General features: G+C 34.9%; 1 protein-coding gene and 1 long non-coding RNA gene across 4 annotated transcripts; one reads left to right on the top strand and one right to left on the bottom strand.

Moving 5' to 3' along the window:
- Positions 1-572: 572 nt before the first annotated feature.
- On the bottom strand, positions 573-7,206 carry LOC141452102 (uncharacterized). The gene is made up of 3 exons (XR_012457229.1): positions 6,861-7,206; positions 3,634-3,822; positions 573-1,091 (listed from the first exon to the last, which is right to left on the bottom strand). It is a non-coding gene; the product is annotated as an uncharacterized lncRNA (long non-coding RNA).
- LOC141452101 (uncharacterized) lies at positions 2,734-8,099 on the top strand. Of its 3 annotated transcripts, none has more exons than XM_074123964.1 (3): positions 2,734-3,587; positions 5,744-6,425; positions 7,600-8,099. In XM_074123964.1, the coding sequence occupies exons 2-3, from the start codon at positions 5,762-5,764 to the stop codon at positions 8,031-8,033; spliced, it is 1,098 nt and encodes a 365-aa protein (XP_073980065.1). In that variant the 5' UTR covers positions 2,734-3,587; positions 5,744-5,761; the 3' UTR covers positions 8,034-8,099. The 3 variants fall into 3 exon arrangements, with proteins under 3 accessions (XP_073980065.1, XP_073980066.1, XP_073980064.1); XM_074123965.1 differs by having other exon boundaries at positions 2,734-3,591; XM_074123963.1 differs by lacking the exon at positions 2,734-3,587 and adding an exon at positions 3,871-4,092.
- Positions 8,100-9,477: the final 1,378 nt, after the last annotated feature.

Below are 9,477 nucleotides of genomic sequence, written 5' to 3'. Positions count from 1 at the left end.
CGGGCAACTACTCCCGGGAGTAGGCTAACAGAGACAGTACATTTTTTTAAGGCTCAAATGTAGCTTCAATTAATTTTTTTTCTAAATTTAATTAAACTTTACAAATATAATTATGTTCATTAACGATAACACCTCCCGTATGGGGAAAATGTACTAGCCACTTCTTCGGGGACCCTGGCGTCCCTGCGGGTATCCTAGCCATAAAACGCGAACGTTACTCGTTCACCAAAATCTACCGAACTACACAGGCACACAAATTTAAATTTTAACATTTCACATTCAATACGGACTTTTTACATTCTTTGACTAACGAATGATTCCGTTAGGTGCCACAATAGATCTTCAGTACTTCTAAAAGTGGTTGAGATTAAAAATTATCACTTTTCTGTCAACAGAGGCCAGATTACCGACTTTAACGACTGGTATTTTAACATATATTGTAAAAAAATGGACGAATTTTTCTAAAACATTTAACTACTTTTCACTATTTCTGATGTGTTACCCTAAAAATAGCAAAAACATATAATTACAGGACATTTTGGTTAGTGACATTCAAAATATTTTAAGTAAAAAAAGGTTTATTATAAAACATATTAAAATCAAAAAGAATTATTTTTTTTATTAACCATAAAAAAAGTCCATAATGTGATGCCTCTGCTATCTAGCAACAATCTTTGCAACTACTGAGGGTTTTTCAACGCCTAGTTTCAAGAAACGCCGCTAGTTGGTAGGAGCATGCTTTTCTAGCAGCGGCATTTTTGAGGAATGAATATTTTTCTGAATTTTTAAATGAAAAAAAAAATGTATTTCTTATGGACGCCTGCACAGAATCTGCAGATACCATCGTCTTCGCAAGATAGCTACTTCTCAGATCCTTCTGAGTCGACAATACCCCCTGAAGAAATGCATTAACATGAATAAATTTCATTATTTTTAGTCAGGGCTACAGCAGCCTTTAGGTTTTGATTTCTTCCAAGTAAACTTCACCCATTGGTCCCAATTTCCTTGTAGTTGGTCCATGAACTCCAGGTCGCAGTTACACCACTGGAATCTTCATCTCATCAGTAGGGGGTACCACTTCTCTGCTTCTTCTAAGAACAGTAAAGTAATTGCTATCTTTTCAGGCAGACTTTACTTTCAACTATCAGGTGTCAATGACGAACAAACTGTACTATAAATACCTATATTAACCAATTAAATAAAATGCAATGCCTATACCAAGAATTGAACCCAGTACCCATGATACATCTATACAGCGTTTCCCAACCTGTGGTACGCGAGTTGCTGGTTAGTGGTACGCGAAAAATAATCAATAATGGCGGACATAAAAAATTTAAGCATAAAAAAATAACATTGAAACGTTTTTTATAATAAATAAAACTTATTTTAATTAATAATGTTATTTCAGTAAATTTGTTAATATATGTGTACAGTAATAAGATTGGGCTGTCTCAAGATATACGAGAAAATATAATAGCACATTTAACAGGATTAAAATTGCCTTTCATGGAGTATTATCCCAAAACCCGAAAACACAAATGATAACTAGATTTCAAACCCTCCTTCTATAAAGAAAATTTAGGAAAAGCTACAACATTATCGATTAAAGATAAAGAAAATTTAATAGAATTATCATGGTGACAGAACTTAAATGATAACTATGTACAAAAATCTGCTTAAAGAGACTGGATTGTAATGAGTAAGCTCTATCCAAGCAACATTAAATTTAATTGGTACTTACAGGTAGTTGAATGCTTAAAAGAAATTAATTTTTAGAAGATTTGGGCACAAATATAATGATCCTAAAGAAGGACTTTGTAATTTTGAAGAGACAAATATGTACGTAGTTTTTAATTATTTTAAAAAAAATTTAAAACTTAAGATCTTACAGTTTATAAAGTGAACATGAATTTTGAACTCCTTTGTAACAGATACATTGTATCTCTATACAAATAAAGTTAATAATAATAAAATAACACACTCAGAACAACAAATTTCATGAAATACAATCAGTTTTACGAAGTGGTAGAATTTAGCATGATGTACTACCAAGTGGTACGGCGAGCCAAAAAAGGTTGGGAAACGCTGATCTATAGTTTTGCGTAAAATTACTATTAGTACTTTTACCACTTTAAAAAACTTTTTGACCAAGTTTTATTATATTCAGCATAAAATTTTTAGCATAGTTTTTCTTATACAATGAAATTGATGACATAATGAATTTAAAAGCTAGGAAAAAAATGTCTTATTTGATGTTCTTGCACATACTTTATTGATTGTTCTAGTTATTTAAAGTAATATGCGAAAGTATTTAGTCCCAAATATCTTTCGTACTCTACCAATAAAATTTAAGCTATTAAAGACCGCAATCACCTGTTAAAAATTTATAAAAATTGTGAAAGTAAATATGATTGTGATGGACAAGAAATGCAATTTTGTATTCACCTTTGTATCGACTACAAATTAAATTAAAAAAAAGCTCTGCTGTGGCTGTGTCATGGACACGGCCGTGTGTTGTACGTGAATACGTTACGTAAAGGGTTATATTTTTTTATAAAAAATATTTTTATTTATGTATTTAGAATGAAATCAAGGAAACAAATAATTACTGTGTTACAATATAACTATTAATTATAGGTCTGTGATACGAAAAGTACGACACAAATGGCATACAAGATACATCGAGATTTCTGGTAAACGTTAAATCAATATAGGTATTACCTAACGTTGTTGGAGAAGTTTCAATATTAGACAGATTGAACTCGCTGAGCTTGAAGTCGGGCAATGAGCGGTTTTGTGAGACTACAACATTAAAGTCTCCAACTATCATAATTGGTGTAGTAAGATCAGGCTCGTAATCGGGTATAATTTTAGCGATGTTTTTGGAATATTTTAACAACGATCATAACATAAAGAGTTTAATTTCTGCTAACGCTGTGCCCGGATGTATATACACACGCCCGAGTACGAATTTGAAGATGCAATTGGCCTTTTCCGTTTACTAGACAGACATCACCAGCTATTGCGTCTTTCATTACCAAATAAATTTCCGAAATGTCAATGTTAACTCTATTACAATCTGTGAAGCTATTGATGTTGCGATATATGGCGTCACCACCGGCTTTTTTCCTAGTCAAAAGTTATACTAATTGCAAATCTCGATACGCAGCAAAATGATCTCAAAATGGCGTCGCTTCCCCCTCCACCGCGCGCGATGGGTCACAGTCCTCGTTTATCGTAATGAATTCTTTGATCCTTTAGCTATCCAGTGGTCTAATTTAATTTTGGATGTAGACGATAGATTTGAAACTATAATGCGAAACTGTATCCCCCGATTTTGTTATCATTAGATTTTTTGGATTGCCACCATATGATTCAAATTTAAAGACGTATTCACGTCAAAAAAATTATATAAAATAATATAAAATAGATTCAAAATTTTAAAACCCATGAAACAGGTGAACAGGTTTTTGGATTCGGCACCGACCATTTATTAATTCAAATCTAATGAATCAGGAAGTGGATTTGTAAAGTTTATCACTACTACCAACACTTATATGACTGAAACAAAACAAAAAAAAATTTAAGTTGGTATAAAACACAATGATTCGTAAATATTTTTGTAGTACTTACTTTTTGATAAAAACATATCTCTTGGGAAAATTAGTTCATTTTATTATTTATTTACGAGTTTTATTGTTTTGAAAACTCTTATTTATACTTATATTTAGCCAAAAGATGTTTACCAACAATGTCTTGTTTATAAGCTCATAAATTAGACATTTTATGAAAGATTTAATCAACATCTGAATCAGCAAAAATCTGTAATAATAATTTATTAATTTTAATTTAAACAAAGCAATGCCAACAAAATTTTATGTACATATTATAAAAATTGGTAAACTTTGTAATGTAAATACATTTTTCTTTTTTTTTTGTTAATTTAAATCGAAAGTGACAAATAATAATAAAATATATAATAAATAAAAACATGAGATTGTGAATAAATGTATTCACAGTGGTCGCAGATTACAACTAGAAAAGGAAAACAAATAAATAATAAAATGAAAGAAATTAAACAAAATAGATCAGGTAAGGTCTCCTAGTTTTACAATCAATAACAACTTTTTAGGATATTATGATTTTATTACACTGCTATTGAAGTTTTAAAGTTATTGTGTGAGTCATACGGTGATGGTAGACTGTAAGGAGAAAATAGCACGTTAGAGGAATGCTCAACACTAAATCCTTCCTCCTCCCCCCCCACTCCAGAACTGCCCTTCAAGATCTCTGAGGCTGTAAATTTAGCTGCTTTGCTAAGTTAGGCTAAGCTGCTAAAAACGGTGAATGTAACTTTTGCTGTTAACAACTTCAGATAGATTCTGTATTCCTTGAATTCTAACATATATCTTATTTTAATAACACATGTTAGACAAACTGCAATTCAGTTCAAAACTAAAATACGAGGTGTGGCTATTGAATAACGGAGACCATTGCTGTAAAACATTTTATTTTAAATTTAAACATATTTAGTTATTATCACCTTCAATATACACCCCTCCCCCTTTCCCTACAACGCTCCATGCGAATTTACCATTGTTCCGCAACAATGCTGGAAGTCTTTTTATGTGAGCTCCTGCATGACGCGTGCCGCTTTTTCTTTCACAGCTTCAAAGGACTGAAATCGTGTTCCTTTTAATGTAGATTTGGACTTTGGGGAACAGATAAAAGTCATATGGGGCGGCCAGGTCAGGGTGAATAAGGCGGATGGCTTAAAAACTGGGATGTTGTACTTGGCCTAGAAACGTCGCCTTGGACAGACAAGGCAGTGTGAGCCGGCGCGTTATCTTGATGGCTTGTGACTCGTGACTTGTTCTTCCACAAATCGGGTCGTGGTTTTCCCTTACTTTTTCACGGAGTTGAGCAAGCACCTTAACAATAATCGATATTTTCATCCGTTTTCCGGACGAGGAACCCGGGCGGTCATCATCTCCGACGTCTTCTCGGCCATCTTGGAAACGCTTGAACCACTCAAAAAACTTGCGCACGTGATACAACATTCATCGCCATAAACATATTTTTTTAATAAAAGATAAGTTTCAGGTAGCGGTTTTATCAAGTTTTGATTTGTAATTTCACAATTCATTGCTCTACTACATGTGTAGTATCGATGTATTGCGGCAAAACGAAACCAACACCTCTTACACAAACACGTCAGGTTCCGGTCAGACAGATTTCTCTACAAACACGTGTGACGCTGTAGTCGAAAGAGAAGGCTATACGCTGCTGCACAGCTGTCGGTCGTTAGGATTTGGAGCATGCATAGTTATTCTGTAGCTGCATCAGTCTCGTTATTTAATAGCCACGCCTCGTAAAGGACGTAAACTACGTGCGATCTTGTTCACCATAGGCAAGTTGGAGTTACAGTTTTGATGTATTCATTCGATTTTACAGTAACAATGTTCTGGTTTGTGCTACACCTGTGTTGAGTGGCACATACAACGTGAATACGTGATAAAATTAAGTTGGAGAAAAAAGAAGCTACTTAAACCGTTTTGTCACTTTCATACTTCAATTATTAAAAGTCAACTATAATTTATCATGACTTTTATAAATAAATATAAGCTCTGAAGGAACATATTTATTATTAGTTGGTCAGTGCAATTCAGTAAACTTGACGCCACAATCTCATAAATCTCTCTAATTACTCCAACAGTATTTAATTTTACCGTTTTTTTTTCAGCAATCACAAATACCAAGAATGAATGCCGAAGATAAAAGCAACGAGGTAAAAGATGAAACCTCTTCAATTAAAGAGCCTAATTTCGCTAAGGAAAACGAAAAAAATTCCACAGTCAATACCAAAGATGTAAACAACGGCCAACAGTACAGTAATAAACAAATCAAATTTGATAAAACACCCACAGTAAAAACAGAGGTAAGTGAAGAACATCATCAAGAAGAGGAAGTTGATGATGATGATGATGATGATGTGGACAAAGAGTCGAACGGTTACAACAGTGACCAGAGTAAAGAGATTGCTGTCGTGTCCTCAACAGAGGAGACAAGCAACGAAGATGATGCAAATCAATTAGAGATGACAATCGATGATGAAAATTATGCGCTTAGCGATAACAGCTCCAGGAGTTTAATTCAAAGAGAGTACAGCACAATAGAAGGACAGAACGTAGAAATCAATAACATGGAAGAATTAACATATCTAATTGAGGACGAAGACAATAATGGAACGGAGAATGAATTGATATTCATTCTGCGAGTGCAGAGAGATACAGAGCTTGAAGAGCCGACCGATAGAATCACCAGAGATCGATCCCGATCTATAATTAATCGCCAAATCAGACCTCAAAGAGGGAGGAGGAGAAGAAGAAGAAGACGAGGAAGAAGGAGGGGACTGGGTAGTCAAGGTAATTTGATCAAAAGTCGTATGAGTGTCTAGATTAGATTTCACTTTGTAGATTTATCTTAAGTTAAAAATCGTTCCATTTATAAATATACTCGTAACATATTAAAAACACAGTTGAGGAGACAAATTTATGTGTAACTGTATCCCGGTAATTATTTCACAAAACCAAATTTGACTAACGCTACCTTGATATTGGAGCTGAAAAATATAACTCACTCGATTATGAGAATAATTCTAGTACGTGTATATTAATACAATAAAATAGAAACCAAATGGATTTACGCGGACTGAAACTGCGAAGATCAACCAAATTAATAAAAAGCTTTCAATCATTACCGATAAAAAATTCTTTGCCGAATAACCAATAATCATAATGACCACCTTAGGATTTAGCAAATACCTAATCTCAGTTAGAAATAAATCATTTCAACCTTACCTCTTTCTGTGGTTAATCTGAATCCTTCAAATTCACCCACCTCTCTTCTACATATATCTTTTCCAAAACAACCATATTCAAGCATACTGAAGCGGCCTTTGCCTCACAATTTCCGTGGCGATGTTGAATAAAAACTCTTGATCACACAAATTTTCTTGTCACAAAATACCTGTAAATAGCAGTTTGAAAATTTAAATAAATATATTAAACAGAAAACCTAATTAATCTACGAATAGATGATGATACAAAATACAGTTTTACTATTTGAGTATCTCATTGAAAATATTTATCGTTCTGGACAAAAATGTAAATAATTTGCAGGTTCAGGAACCTACTCAAGCAGACTGGGGAGTGTTATAACCTTCCTCCTGGGTAGCTTTGGCATCAGTTGGCTGGCCAACCCTTACAAAACCCTAAACTTGTCTAATTTTTGGATTAAAGAATTGTGTTTAGAAGCAGACAACTGATGGACTCTTGTTTCTACAATTATTAACGTTAAGACAAATAAACTTGAATGCTACATTTACATTTTTTAAAGCCTATTAGAATACTCTTATATTTTCAAGTAATTTCTGGAGGGGGTCGACCGCTAAAACCTTCCTTTGGGTGCCCTTATGAGTACCATATCCTTCAAACTTTCACTAAGGAATGCATTATTGATCAATTCTTGTGATTTTGTATTAGAGTAAATTAATAAGTTATGCTCTGTGTGTTCTTCTTTTTTTATTTTTTTTTCTAGAGATAAGACAAGTACAGCAGCAGGCTCTTCCTGAAGGACCAATCAAAGGAGAAGTTGAAGTGGAAGATGTGGAATATGAATGGATTACATCGGAGACAGTGCCACGTGGAAGGCCACGCACCTGGCGCATTGTGCCCAAATATAAAGGTCTAACTACCACAGAAGCGGCCAGACAAGAGGCCGACTTATACTATAGTTTTATGAACGAGACAAATCCAGAGGATGTAGAGATGGCTGGTCCTAATGATCGCCAATGTTGTGTATGTTATGAGAACAAAGCAACTAGAATAGTAATACCCTGTGGACATTATTGTCTTTGTTATAATTGTGCTAAATCGATTGCATTCAGTCGTACAACACTCTCTTCAATACGTATACCAAAGACCTGTCCACTTTGTAAGGCGGCTATTTCTGCCATGAAGCGACCGCTGTGATAAAACTAAACTATTCTCACAAAATTAGAAATAAAAATATACATTTTGTTAATGTTTTTTCATTTATTTCTCTCATATCTTTGTTGTTATACCTCTTATCAGAATTTCTTATCCATTTCTTGATAAATAAATTTTAGAGAAAATCAAAGAAAAAGATCTCAGCAATGTACGAGGGTCGTTTGAAAAGTCCGTGCAAAAATAAAAACTACTTAATTTTTGGGGGTAAACCTTTTTTATTTTTCAACATAGTCTCCTTTTAGGCTTATACACTTCGTCCAACGCTGCTCTAGTTTGTTGATCCCTTCCGAATAATAGGATTTGTCCAAGTCTGAAAAATAGCCATTCGTTTCTGCAAATCACCTCCTCGTTTGAATAAAATCTTTTTCCCGCCAGCCATTTCTTCATATTGGGTAACAAATAGTAGTCCGAGGGAGCCAAGTCTGGAGATTAGGGGGGATGTAAAACGAGTTGGAACCCTATTTCCATTAATTTTGCGACCACAACTGCTGAGGTGTGAGCTGGTGCGTTGTCGTGATGGAAAAAGACTTTTTTGTGGGCCAATCGTGGGCGTTTTTCTTGCAGCTCGGTTTTCAAACGGTCCAATAACGATAAATAATATGCACCTGTAATAGTTTTACCCTTTTCCAGATAGTCGATGAGGATTATTCCTTGCGAATCCCAAAAGACAGTCGCCATAATCTTACCGGCCGAAGGAACGGTCTTCGCCTTTTTTGGCGCAGATTCCCCCTTGGTAACCCATTGTTTAGATTGTTCTTTGGTCTCAGGAGTGTAGTGATGTATCCATGTTTCATCCACAGTGACGAAACGACGCTTAAAGTCCTGCGGATTCTTCTGGAACAGCTGCAAACCGTCCTTACACGATTTCGTTTTTGGTCAAGCGTGAGCAATCGCGGCACCCATCTTGCGGATAGCTTTGTCATGTCCAAATGTTGATGCAAAATATTATGTACCCGTTCATTCGAGATGCCCACAGCACTAGCAATCTCACGCACCTTCACTCTTCTGTCATCCATCACCATATCATGGATTTTATCAATGATTTCTGGAGTAGTAACCTCAACAGGGCGTCCAGAACACGTTCAACGTCACTTGTGCCCATATGGCCACTCCGAAAATTTTGAAACCACTTATAAACTGTTCTAATCGAAGGTGCAGAGTCACCATAATGTTTATCAAGCTTCTCTTTAGTCTCCTGAGGCGTTTTGCCTTTCATAAAGTAGTGTTTAATCAACACACGAAATTCTTTTTCGTCCATTTTTTGAAAATCACTCGACTTGCTCGATTCAAACGAATGCCAAACACAAAGAAATAGACCGATCTGGCTGAAACTTGGTGTGTGTTCTTCCAAGAGATGCTATTAACTAAACACAACCTCGATACGCGCCAGTAGTGCTATCTCTCTGACTTTGCACGGACTTTTCAA

The sequence above is a fragment of the Rhodnius prolixus genome, unplaced genomic scaffold, assembly GCF_049639745.1.
Source record: "Rhodnius prolixus isolate KJV_2025 unplaced genomic scaffold, Rpr scaffold_44, whole genome shotgun sequence".
Taxonomy (NCBI): Eukaryota; Metazoa; Arthropoda; class Insecta; order Hemiptera; family Reduviidae; genus Rhodnius; species Rhodnius prolixus.
Note: the sequence above shows the minus strand (reverse complement) of the source record. Positions and strands in the feature narration are given on the sequence as shown.

Excerpts from the sequence above, each read along its gene's own strand:
- LOC141452101 (XM_074123964.1), top strand. The coding sequence starts at position 5,762 with ATGAATGCCGAAGATAAAAGCAACGAGGTAAAAGATGAAACCTCTTCA. Across the intron at positions 6,426-7,599 it reads GAGGGGACTGGGTAGTCAAG|AGATAAGACAAGTACAGCAG; the intron begins GTAATTTGATCA and ends TTTTTTTTCTAG.